Raw genomic sequence first — 15,990 nt, 5'->3', positions numbered from 1 at the left:
AATCCAGAAGCTCAGTAGCCCTGGTTACTAACCTGCTTATTTCACCCGCGCTGATGAAGATTGAGGAGCGGAGAAACACAGCTGAGCTAACCTATTTCAGTGTAGCATGTTGCAGGTTCAGTTATATTTCACTTAAGTATGGTGGAGATTTCCCAGCCTCTCAGGGGAGAGTAGAACAAGCTAACTTTGCAGAGGTATTTCACATCAAAAGCAGCACAATAAATAATGAATAACATAGACCACAATGCAGTTTTCCTTAGCTGAACATTTCATGGAGGGCAGTGCAGTTTGAGTGTAGCGTGCCTAAGATAGACCTCGTTTCCCTCCCCCAGTCTCTTGTTTTTACCGTTACACCAGATTGTGATATACGCTGCCCTGAACTAATCATACAACTAAAGCCAGCGAGGCCTCTGCTCTTGTGCATATTACTACATAATACAAGTACACTGTAAGAGTGAAGAATTTACAACAGTCAGTAACCTATGGAAAATGGGGACCTGACTCCCAAAAGTGAACCCGGATCATCATGTACCAGTGCTATATATGAAAAGTAAAAAAGAAGTATATTACTTACTTGTATAGGCACAAAGCACTTGTATTGCATCACATCTCATTGTCTTAGAAGCCAAATCTAAAAGCTATTTACATTCACATAGTTGTAAATTAATTATATTTGCTGAAGCTTCTGGGAATATTTATTTTTAAATTTCATAATCCTTTTGTTAACTAAAGTTTAAAGGGACAGTCTACTTGAAAATGGTTATAATCCCTTTATCACTCATTCCCCAGTTGTGCATAACCAATACACTATTTACCTCTGTGATTACCTTGTATTAAAGCCTCTGCAGACAAAAGAATACAAAAAGAACAAAGCAAGTTTGATGATAAAGTAAACTAGAAAGTTGTTTAAAATGCCCTCTCTTAACCACTAATGTTTAATTCTGACTAAACTTTCCCTTTAAGTAGTGTCCCATAGCTCCAATAACCAGTACACGTGCAGCATAAATGTAAGGAAGACAACGGAACAGTTCAAACTTCTGTTCAGTAATTCATCTGTTTAAACACATTATGTTGTAAGTAGCCAACTCACCCATGTTGTAGCCATAAGGAGACTCTGTGGATCCGTCTTGCAAGCTGGCCAAGATCTCCCCTTTACCAACATCACTATCCCCGACCAGCAAAAACTTCAGAAGGAAGTCGTAGGCTTTCACAGGGCTGGCTCTGTGTGTCATCCTCCTCTGGGGCAGTATACAGCACAGAGGGCTTCATCAGCCCATCATGGGTAGAAACGTGGTTTACAAATCCAATGGGGCTTGCACAGGCATATTAAATTCCAGGTCTGATGTGAGAAAGGGAAAGGAATATTACTGATATACTCACTCCTATTAACATACAATCACTTGATGCATGGCCTACAGGAGCCAGAATAAATCAATTTAATGAGTGAGGATTATACCACAGAAAGCCTTGGTGGCACAAATACACTAAACCTCTGTAAAAAGTGCAAATTTAATACTATAAGGCAGAGACCAGGCAGTTAGATGCAGGGGGGGGGGGGGGGGGGGATAGCAAGTAAATGTGACAGATGGCACACACCATATTACAGACAGTGATCTGGCATTACAATGTGACACACACCATATTACAGACAGTGATCTGGCATTACAATGTGACACACACAGATGGCACACACCATATTACAGACAGTGATCTGGCATTACAATGTGACACACACAGATGGCACACACCATATTACAGACAGTGATCTGGCACTACAATGTGACACACACCATAATACAGACAGTGATCTGGCACTACAATGTGACACACACAGATGGCACCTGTGTGTGTGTCACATTGTAATGCCAGATCACTGTCTGTATTATGGTGTGTGTCACATTGTAATGCCAGATCACTGTCTGTATTATGGTGTGTGTCACATTGTAATGCCAGATCACTGTCTGTATTATGGTGTGTGTCACATTGTAATGCCAGATCACTGTCTGTATTATGGTGGGTGCCATCTGTGTGTGTCACATTGTAGTGTCAGATCACTGTCTGTATTATGGTGTGTGTCACATTGTAATGTGATCTGGTACTACAATGTGACACAGAGAGAGGGCACACAACATAATACAGACAGTGAGTATCAGACAGTATGAAAGCACATTAGCACACACACCTACCGTACAGGTGAGTATCAGACAGTATAACAGCACATTAGCACACACACCTACCGTACAGGTGAGTATCAGACAGTATAACAGCACATTAGCACACACACCTACCGTACAGGTGAGTATCAGACAGTATAACAGCACATTAGCACACACCTACCGTACAGGTGAGTATCAGACAGTATAACAGCACATTAGCACACACACACACCTACCGTACAGGTAAGTATCAGACAGTATAACAGCACATTAGCACACACACACACACCTACCGTACAGGTGAGTATCAGACAGTATAACAGTATAACAGCACATTAGTACACACACACACACACCTACCGTACAGGTGAGTATCAGACAGTATAACAGCACATTAGCACACACACACACCTACCGTACAGCTGAGTATCAGACAGTATAACAGCACATTAGCACACACACACACACACCTACCGTACAGGTGAGTATCAGACAGTATAACAGCACATTAGTACACACCTACCGTACTGGTGAGTATCAGACAGTATAACAGCACATTATTACACACACACACACACACACACCTACCGTACAGGTGAGTATCAGACAGTATAACAGCACATTAGCACACACACACACACACCTACCGTACAGGTGAGTATCAGACAGTATAACAGCACATTAGTACACACACACACCTACCGTACTGGTGAGTATCAGACAGTATAACAGCACATTAGTACACACACACCTACCATACAGGTGAGTATCAGACAGTATAACCGCACATTAGTACACACACACACCTACCGTACAGGTGAGAATCAGACAGTATAACAGCACATTAGCACACACACACCTACCGTACAAGTGAGTATCAGACAGTATAACAGCACATTAGCACACACACACCTACCGTACAGGTGAGTATCAGACAGTATAACAGCACATTAGCACACACACACACCTACCGTACAGGTGAGTATCAGACAGTATAACAGCACATTAGCACACACACACACCTACCGTACAGGTGAGTATCAGACAGTATAACAGCACATTAGTACACACACACCTACCGTACAGGTGAGTATCAGACAGTATAACAGCACATTAGCACACACACACACACACCTACCGTACAGGTGAGTATCAGACAGTATAACAGCACATTAGCACACACACACGCCTACCGTACAGGTGAGTATCAGACAGTATAACAGCACATTAGCACACACGACTACCGTACAGGTGAGTATCAGACAGTATAACAGCACATTAGCGCACACACACACACCTACCGTACAGGTGAGTATCAGACAGTATAACAGCACATTAGCACACACACCTACCGTACAGGTGAGTATCAGACAGTATAACAGCACATTAGTACACACACACCTACCGTACAGGTGAGTATCAGACAGTATAACAGCACATTAGCACACACACCTACCGTACAGGTGAGTATCAGACAGTATAACAGCACATTAGCACACACACACCTACCGTACAGGTGAGTATCAGACAGTATAACAGCACATTAGTACACACACACACCTACCGTACAGGTGAGTATCAGACAGTATAACAGCACATTAGTACACACACACACCTACCGTACAGGTGAGTATCAGACAGTATAACAGCACATTAGCACACACACACACACACCTACCGTACAGGTGAGTATCAGACAGTATAACAGCACATTAGCACACACACACCTACCGTACAGGTGAGTATCAGACAGTATAACAGCACATTAGCACACACACACCTACCGTACAGGTGAGTATCAGACAGTATAACAGCACATTAGCACACACACCTACCGTACAGGTGAGTATCAGACAGTATAACAGCACATTAGCACACACACCTACCGTACAGGTGAGTATCAGACAGTATAACAGCACATTAGCACACACACACCTACCGTACAGGTGAGTATCAGACAGTATAACAGCACATTAGCACACACACACCTACCGTACAGGTGAGTATCAGACAATATAACAGCACATTAGTACACACACCTACCGTACAGGTGAGTATCAGACAGTATAACAGCACATTAGTACACACACCTACCGTACAGGTGAGTATCAGACAGTATAACAGCACATTAGCACACACACACACACCTACCGTACAGGTGAGTATCAGACAGTATAACAGCACATTAGCACACACACACACCTACCGTACAGGTGAGTATCAGACAGTATAACAGCACATTAGTACACACACACACCTACCGTACAGGTGAGTATCAGACCGTATAACAGCACATTAGCACACACACACACACACCTACCGTACAGGTGAGTATCAGACAGTATAACAGCACATTAGCACACACACACACCTACCGTACAGGTGAGTATCAGACAGTATAACAGCACATTAGTACACACACACACCTACCGTACAGGTGAGTATCAGACAGTATAACAGCACATTAGCACACACACACACACCTACCGTACAGGTGAGTATCAGACAGTATAACAGCACATTAGCACACACACCTACCGTACAGGTGAGTATCAGACAGTATAACAGCACATTAGCACACACACACACCTACCGTACAGGTGAGTATCAGACAGTATAACAGCACATTAGTACACACACACCTACCGTACAGGTGAGTATCAGACAGTATAACAGCACATTAGCACACACACACACACACCTACCGTACAGGTGAGTATCAGACAGTATAACAGCACATTAGCACACACACACCTACCGTACAGGTGAGTATCAGACAGTATAACAGCACATTAGCACACACACACACACACCTACCGTACAGGTGAGTATCAGACAGTATAACAGCACATTAGCACACACACCTACAGTACAGGTGAGTATCAGACAGTATAACAGCACATTAGCACACACACACACACCTACCATACAGGTGAGTATCAGACAGTATAACCGCACATTAGCACACACACCTACCGTACAGGTGAGTATCAGACAGTATAACCGCACATTAGCACACACACACCTACCGTACAGGTGAGTATCAGACAGTATAACAGCACATTAGCACACACACCTACCGTACAGGTGAGTATCAGACAGTATAACAGCACATTAGTACACACACACCTACCGTACAGGTGAGTATCAGACAGTATAACAGCACATTAGCACACACACACCTACCGTACAGGTGAGTATCAGACAGTATAACAGCACATTAGCACACACACACCTACCGTACAGGTGAGTATCAGACAGTATAACAGCACATTAGCACACACACACCTACCGTACAGGTGAGTATCAGACAGTATAACAGCACATACACACCTACCGTACAGGTGAGTATCAGACAGTATAACCGCACATTAGCACACACACACCTACCCTTACAGGTGAGTATCAGACAGTATAACAGCACATTAGCACACACACCTACCGTACAGGTGAGTATCAGACAGTATAACAGCACATTAGCACACACACACACACCGTACAGGTGAGTATCAGACAGTATAACAGCACATTAGTACCACACACACCTACCGTACAGGTGAGTATCAGACAGTATAACAGCACATTAGCACACACACCTACCGTACAGGTGAGTATCAGACAGTATAACAGCACATTAGCACACACACCTACCGTACAGGCGAGTATCAGACAGTATAACAGCACATTAGTACACACACACACCTACCGTACAGGTGAGTATCAGACAGTATAACAGCACATTAGTACACACACACCTACCGTACAGGTGAGTATCAGACAGTATAACAGCACATTAGCGCACACACACACCTACCGTACAGGTGAGTATCAGACAGTATAACAGCACATTAGCACACACACACCTACCGTACAGGTGAGTATCAGACAGTATAACAGCACATTAGCACACACACACACACACACCTACCGTACAGGTGAGTATCAGACAGTATAACCGCACATTAGCACACACACCTACCGTACAGGTGAGTATCAGACAGTATAACAGCACATTAGTACACACACACACCTACCGTACAGGTGAGTATCAGACAGTATAACAGCACATTAGCACACACACACCTACCGTACAGGTGAGTATCAGACAGTATAACAGCACATTAGTACACACACACCTACCGTACAGGTGAGTATCAGACAGTATAACAGCACATTAGCACACACACCTACCGTACAGGTGAGTATCAGACAGTATAACAGCACATTAGCACACACACACCTACCGTACAGGTGAGTATCAGACAGTATAACAGCACATTAGCGCACACACCTACCGTACAGGTGAGTATCAGACAGTATAACAGCACATTAGTACACACACACCTACCGTACAGGTGAGTATCAGACAGTATAACAGCACATTAGCACACACACACCTACCGTACAGGTGAGTATCAGACAGTATAACAGCACATTAGCACACACACCTACCGTACAGGTGAGTATCAGACAGTATAACCGCACATTAGTACACACACACCTACCCTACAGGTGAGTATCAGACAGTATAACAGCACATTAGCACACACACCTACCGTACAGGTGAGTATCAGACAGTATAACAGCACATTAGCACACACACACCTACCGTACAGGTGAGTATCAGACAGTATAACAGCACATTAGTACCCACACACCGACCGTACAGGTGAGTATCAGACAGTATAACAGCACATTAGCACACACACACCTACCGTACAGGTGAGTATCAGACAGTATAACAGCACATTAGCACACACACCTACCATACAGGTGAGTATCAGACAGTATAACAGCACATTAGCACACACAAACCTACCGTACAGGTGAGTATCAGACAGTATAACAGCACATTAGTACACACACACCTACCGTACAGGTGAGTATCAGACAGTATAACAGCACATTAGCACACACACACCTACCGTACAGGTGAGTATCAGACAGTATAACAGCACATTAGCACACACACACCTACCGTACAGGTGAGTATCAGACAGTATAACAGCACATTAGCACACACACACCTACCGTACAGGTGAGTATCAGACAGTATAACAGCACATTAGCACACACACCTACCGTACAGGTGAGTATCAGACAGTATAACAGCACATTAGCGCACACACACCTACCGTACAGGTGAGTATCAGACAGTATAACAGCACATTAGCACACACACCTACCGTACAGGTGAGTATCAGACAGTATAACAGCACATTAGCACACACACCTACCGTACAGGTGAGTATCAGACAGTATAACAGCACATTAGCACACACAAACCTACAGTACAGGTGAGTATCAGACAGTATAACAGCACACACACACCTACCGTACAGGTGAGTATCAGACAGTATAACAGCACATTAGTACACACACACCTACCGTACAGGTGAGTATCAGACAGTATAACAGCACATTAGTACACACACACACACACCTACCGTACAGGTGAGTATCAGACAGTATAACAGCACATTAGCACACACACACCTACCGTACAGGTGAGTATCAGACAGTATAACAGCACATTAGCACACACACCTACCGTACAGGTGAGTATCAGACAGTATAACCGCACATTAGTACACACACACCTACCGTACAGGTGAGTATCAGACAGTGTAACAGCACATTAGCACACACACACACCTACCGTACAGGTGAGTATCAGACAGTATAACAGCACATTAGCACACGCACACACACCTACAGTACAGGTGAGTATCAGACAGTATAACAGCACATTAGCACACACACACACACACACACACCGTACAGGTGAGTATCAGACAGTATAACAGCACATTAGCGCACACACACACCTACCGTACAGGTGAGTATCAGACAGTATAACAGTACATTAGCACACACACACCTACCGTACAGGTGAGTATCAGACAGTATAACAGCACATTAGCACGCACACACACCTACCGTACAGGTGAGTATCAGACAGTATAACAGTACATTAGCACACACACACCTACCGTACAGGTGAGTATCAGACAGTATAACAGCACATTAGCACACACACACCTACCGTACAGGTGAGTATCAGACAGTATAACAGCACATTAGCACACACACACACACCTACCGTACAGGTGAGTATCAGACAGTATAACAGCACATTAGCACACACACACACCTACCGTACAGGTGAGTATCAGACAGTATAACAGCACATTAGCACACACACCTACCGTACAGGTGAGTATCAGACAGTATAACAGCACATTAGCACACACACCTACCGTACAGGTGAGTATCAGACAGTATAACAGCACATTAGCACACACACCTACCGTACAGGTGAGTATCAGACAGTATAACAGCACATTAGCACACACACACCTACCGTACAGGTGAGTATCAGACAGTATAACAGCACATTAGCACACACACACCTACCGTACAGGTGAGTATCAGACAGTATAACAGCACATTAGCACACACACACCTACCGTACAGGTGAGTATCAGACAGTATAACAGCACATTAGCACACACACACCTACAGTACAGGTGAGTATCAGACAGTATAACAGCACATTAGCACACACACACACACCTACCGTACAGGTGAGTATCAGACAGTATAACAGCACATTAGCACACACACACACCTACCGTACAGGTGAGTATCAGACAGTATAACAGCACATTAGCACACACACACCTACCGTACAGGTGAGTATCAGACAGTATAACCGCACATTAGTACACACACACCTACCGTACAGGTGAGTATCAGACAGTATAACAGCACATTAGCACACACACACCTACCGTACAGGTGAGTATCAGACAGTATAACAGCACATTAGTACACACACACACCTACCGTACAGGTGAGTATCAGACAGTATAACAGCACATTAGCACACACACACCTACCGTACAGGTGAGTATCAGACAGTATAACAGCACATTAGTACACACACACCTACCGTACAGGTGAGTATCAGACAGTATAACAGCACATTAGCACACACACACCTACCGTACAGGTGAGTATCAGACAGTATAACAGCACATTAGCACACACACACCTACCGTACAGGTGAGTATCAGACAGTATAACAGCACATTAGCACACACACACACCTACCGTACAGGTGAGTATCAGACAGTATAACCGCACATTAGCACACACACACCTACCGTACAGGTGAGTATCAGACAGTATAACAGCACATTAGCACACACACCTACAGTACAGGTGAGTATCAGACAGTATAACAGCACATTAGCACACACACCTACAGTGCAGGTGAGTATCAGACAGTATAACAGCACATTAGCACACACACACCTACCGTACAGGTGAGTATCAGACAGTATAACAGCACATTAGTACACACACACCTACCGTACAGGTGAGTATCAGACAGTATAACAGCACATTAGTACACACACCTACCGTACAGGTGAGTATCAGACAGTATAACAGCACATTAGCACACACACACCTACCGTACAGGTGAGTATCAGACAGTATAACAGCACATTAGCGCGCACACACCTACCGTACAGGTGAGTATCAGACAGTATAACAGCACATTAGTACACACACACCTACCGTACAGGTGAGTATCAGACAGTATAACAGCACATTAGCACACACACACACCTACCGTACAGGTGAGTATCAGACAGTATAACAGCACATTAGCACACACACACCTACCGTACAGGTGAGTATCAGACAGTATAACAGCACATTAGTACACACACACCTACCGTACAGGTGAGTATCAGACAGTATAACAGCACATTAGCACACACACACCTACCGTACAGGTGAGTATCAGACAGTATAACAGCACATTAGCACACACACACACCTACCGTACAGGTGAGTATCAGACAGTATAACAGCACATTAGCACACACACACACACCTACCGTACAGGTGAGTATCAGACAGTATAACAGCACATTAGCACACACACACCTACCGTACAGGTGAGTATCAGACAGTATAACAGCACATTAGCACACACACACCTACCGTACAGGTGAGTATCAGACAGTATAACAGCACATTAGCACACACACACCTACCGTACAGGTGAGTATCAGACAGTATAACAGCACATTAGCACACACACACCTACAGTACAGGTGAGTATCAGACAGTATAACAGCACATTAGCACACACACACCTACCGTACAGGTGAGTATCAGACAGTATAACAGCACATTAGTACACACACACACCTACCGTACAGGTGAGTATCAGACAGTATAACAGCACATTAGTACACACACACACACCTACCGTACAGGTGAGTATCAGACAGTATAACAGCACATTAGTACACACACACCTACCGTACAGGTGAGTATCAGACAGTATAACAGCACATTAGTACACACACACCTACCGTACAGGTGAGTATCAGACAGTATAACAGCACATTAGCACACACACACACCTACCGTACAGGTGAGTATCAGACAGTATAACAGCACATTAGTACACACACACACCTACCGTACAGGTGAGTATCAGACAGTATAACAGCACATTAGCATACACACACACCTACAGTACAGGTGAGTATCAGACAGTATAACAGCACATTAGCACACACACACACCTACCGTACAGGTGAGTATCAGACAGTATAACAGCACATTAGCACACACACACACCTACCGTACAGGTGAGTATCAGACAGTATAACAGCACATTAGCACACACACACCTACCGTACAGGTGAGTATCAGACAGTATAACAGCACATTAGCACACACACACCTACCGTACAGGTGAGTATCAGACAGTATAACAGCACATTAGCACACACACACCTACCGTACAGGTGAGTATCAGACAGTATAACAGCACATTAGCACACACACACACCTACCGTACAGGTGAGTATCAGACAGTATAACAGCACATTAGTACACACACACACCTACCGTACAGGTGAGTATCAGACAGTATAACAGCACATTAGCACACACACACCTACCGTACAGGTGAGTATCAGACAGTATAACAGCACATTAGCACACACACACCTACCGTACAGGTGAGTATCAGACAGTATAACAGCACATTAGCACACACACACACCTACCGTACAGGTGAGTATCAGACAGTATAACAGCACATTAGTACACACACACCTACCGTACAGGTGAGTATCAGACAGTATAACAGCACATTAGCACACACCTACCGTACAGGTGAGTATCAGACAGTATAACAGCACATTAGTTACCGTACAGGTGAGTATCAGACAGTATAACAGCACATTAGTACACACACACCTACCGTAAAGGTGAGTATCAGACAGTATAACAGCACATTAGTACACACACACCTACCGTACAGGTGAGTATCAGACAGTATAACAGCACATTAGCACACACACACCTACCGTTCAGGTGAGTATCAGACAGTATAACAGCACATTAGCACACACACACCTACCGTACAGGTGAGTATCAGACAGTATAACAGCACATTAGCACACACACACACCTACCGTACAGGTGAGTATCAGACAGTATAACAGCACATTAGCACACACACACCTACCGTACAGGTGAGTATCAGACAGTATAACAGCACATTAGTACACACACACACCTACAGTACAGGTGAGTATCAGACAGTATAACAGCACATTAGCACACACACACACCTACCGTACAGGTGAGTATCAGACAGTATAACAGCACATTAGCACACACACACCTACCGTACAGGTGAGTATCAGACAGTATAACAGCACATTAGTACACACACACACACCTACCGTACAGGTGAGTATCAGACAGTATAACAGCACATTAGCACACACACACACACCTACCGTACAGGTGAGTATCAGACAGTATAACAGCACATTAGTACACACACACCTACCGTACAGGTGAGTATCAGACAGTATAACAGCACATTAGCACACACACACCTACCGTACAGGTGAGTATCAGACAGTATAACAGCACATTAGTACACACACACACCTACCGTACAGGTGAGTATCAGACAGTATAACAGCACATTAGCACACACACACACACCTACCATACAGGTGAGTATCAGACAGTATAACAGCACATTAGTACACACACACACCTACCGTACAGGTGAGTATCAGACAGTATAACAGCACATTAGTACACACACACCTACCGTACAGGTGAGTATCAGACAGTATAACAGCACATTAGCGCACACACACACCTACCGGACAGGTGAGTATCAGACAGTATAACAGCACATTAGTACACACACACCTACCGTACAGGTGAGTATCAGACAGTATAACAGCACATTAGTACACACACACACCTACCGTACAGGTGAGTATCAGACAGTATAACAGCACATTAGCACACACACACACCTACCGTACAGGTGAGTATCAGACAGTATAACAGCACATTAGTACACACACACCTACCGTACAGGTGAGTATCAGACAGTATAACAGCACATTAGCACACACACACACCTACCGTACAGGTGAGTATCAGACAGTATAACAGCACATTAGTACACACACACCTACCGTACAGGTGAGTATCAGACAGTATAACAGCACATTAGCACACACACACACACCTACCGTACAGGTGAGTATCAGACAGTATAACAGCACATTAGCACACACACACCTACCGTACAGGTGAGTATCAGACAGTATAACAGCACATTAGTACACACACACACACCTACCGTACAGGTGAGTATCAGACAGTATAACAGCACATTAGCACACACACACCTACCGTACAGGTGAGTATCAGACAGTATAACAGCACATTAGCACACACACACCTACCGTACAGGTGAGTATCAGACAGTATAACAGCACATTAGCACACACACACACCTACCGTACAGGTGAGTATCAGACAGTATAACAGCACATTAGAACACACACCTACCGTACAGGTGAGTATCAGACAGTATAACAGCACATTAGCACACACACACCTACCGTACAGGTGAGTATCAGACAGTATAACAGCACATTAGCACACACACACCTACCGTACAGGTGAGTATCAGACAGTATAACAGCACATTAGCACACACACACCTACCGTACAGGTGAGTATCAGACAGTATAACAGCACATTAGCACACACACACACTACCGTACAGGTGAGTATCAGACAGTATAACAGCACATTAGCACACACACACCTACCGTACAGGTGAGTATCAGACAGTATAACAGCACATTAGCACACACACACCTACCGTACAGGTGAGTATCAGACAGTATAACAGCACATTAGCACACACACACCTACCGTACAGGTGAGTATCAGACAGTATAACAGCACATTAGTACACACACACACCTACCGTACAGGTGAGTATCAGACAGTATAACAGCACATTAGCACACACACACCTACCGTACAGGTGAGTATCAGACAGTATAACAGCACATTAGCACACACACACCTACCGTACAGGTGAGTATCAGACAGTATAACAGCACATTAGTACACACACACCTACCGTACAGGTGAGTATCAGACAGTATAACAGCACATTATCACACACACCTACCGTACAGGTGAGTATCAGACAGTATAACAGCACATTAGCACACACACACCTACCGTACAGGTGAGTATCAGACAGTATAACAGCACATTAGCACACACACACCTACCGTACAGGTGAGTATCAGACAGTATAACAGCACATTAGCACACACACACACCTACCGTACAGGTGAGTATCAGACAGTATAACAGCACATTAGCACACACACCTACCGTACAGGTGAGTATCAGACAGTATAACAGCACATTAGAACACACACACCTACCGTACAGGTGAGTATCAGACAGTATAACAGCACATTAGCACACACACACCTACCGTACAGGTGAGTATCAGACAGTATAACAGCACATTAGCACACACACACACCTACCGTACAGGTGAGTATCAGACAGTATAACAGCACATTAGCACACACACACACCTACCGTACAGGTGAGTATCAGACAGTATAACAGCACATTAGCACACACACACACCTACCGTACAGGTGAGTATCAGACAGTATAACAGCACATTAGCACACACACACCTACCGTACAGGTGAGTATCAGACAGTATAACAGCACATTAGCACACACACACACCTACCGTACAGGTGAGTATCAGACAGTATAACAGCACATTAGCACACACACACCTACCGTACAGGTGAGTATCAGACAGTATAACAGCACATTAGCACACACACCTACCGTACAGGTGAGTATCAGACAGTATAACAGCACATTAGCACACACACCTACCGTACAGGTGAGTATCAGACAGTATAACAGCACATTAGTACACACACACACCTACCGTACAGGTGAGTATCAGACAGTATAACAGCACATTAGCACACACACACACCTACCGTACAGGTGAGTATCAGACAGTATAACAGCACATTAGCACACACACACCTACCGTACAGGTGAGTATCAGACAGTATAACAGCACATTAGCACACACACACACCTACCGTACAGGTGAGTATCAGACAGTATAACAGCACATTAGAACACACACACCTACCGTACAGGTGAGTATCAGACAGTATAACAGCACATTAGTACACACACACCTACCGTACAGGTGAGTATCAGACAGTATAACAGCACATTAGCACACACACACCTACCGTACAGGTGAGTATCAGACAGTATAACAGCACATTAGCACACACACACCTACCGTACAGGTGAGTATCAGACAGTATAACAGCACATTAGCACACACACCTACCGTACAGGTGAGTATCAGACAGTATAACAGCACATTAGTACACACACACACCTACCGTACAGGTGAGTATCAGACAGTATAACAGCACATTAGCACACACACACCTACCGTACAGGTGAGTATCAGACAGTATAACAGCACATTAGCACACACACACACCTACCGTACAGGTGAGTATCAGACAGTATAACAGCACATTAGCACACACACACACCTACCGTACAGGTGAGTATCAGACAGTATAACAGCACATTAGCACACACACACACACCTACCGTACAGGTGAGTATCAGACAGTATAACAGCACATTAGCACACACACACACCTACCGTACAGGTGAGTATCAGACAGTATAACAGCACATTAGCACACACACACCTACCGTACAGGTGAGTATCAGACAGTATAACAGCACATTAGCACACACACACCTACCGTACAGGTGAGTATCAGACAGTATAACAGCACATTAGCACACACACACACACCTACCGTACAGGTGAGTATCAGACAGTATAACAGCACATTAGTACACACACACACCTACCGTACAGGTGAGTATCAGACAGTATAACAGCACATTAGCACACACACCTACCGTACAGGTGAGTATCAGACAGTATAACAGCACATTAGCACACACACACCTACCGTACAGGTGAGTATCAGACAGTATAACAGCACATTAGCACACACACACACCTACCGTACAGGTGAGTATCAGACAGTATAACAGCACATTAGCACACACACACCTACCGTACAGGTGAGTATCAGACAGTATAACAGCACATTAGCACACACACACACCTACCGTACAGGTGAGTATCAGACAGTATAACAGCACATTAGTACACACACACACCTACCGTACAGGTGAGTATCAGACAGTATAACAGCACATTAGCACACACACACCTACCGTACAGGTGAGTATCAGACAGTATAACAGCACATTAGCACACACACACCTACCGTACAGGTGAGTATCAGACAGTATAACAGCACATTAGCACACACACACCTACCGTACAGGTGAGTAT

General features: G+C 44.3%; 1 protein-coding gene across 2 annotated transcripts in view; it reads right to left on the bottom strand.

The window, feature by feature from the left end:
* RAB40B (RAB40B, member RAS oncogene family) overlaps positions 1-15,990 on the bottom strand; it is a 319,276-nt gene that overhangs the window by 281,712 nt on the left and 21,574 nt on the right. For both annotated transcript variants that reach the window (XM_053710367.1, XM_053710359.1), the window contains exon 2: positions 1,091-1,339. In XM_053710367.1, coding sequence (XP_053566342.1) covers positions 1,091-1,232 — 142 coding nt within the window. In that variant the 5' untranslated portion in view covers positions 1,233-1,339. The remainder of the gene's footprint in view (positions 1-1,090; positions 1,340-15,990) is intronic.

Source organism: Bombina bombina, chromosome 1, assembly GCF_027579735.1.
Source record: "Bombina bombina isolate aBomBom1 chromosome 1, aBomBom1.pri, whole genome shotgun sequence".
In the NCBI taxonomy this organism is placed as follows: domain Eukaryota; kingdom Metazoa; phylum Chordata; class Amphibia; order Anura; family Bombinatoridae; genus Bombina; species Bombina bombina.
This window is presented reverse-complemented; position numbering and strand designations above follow the sequence as displayed.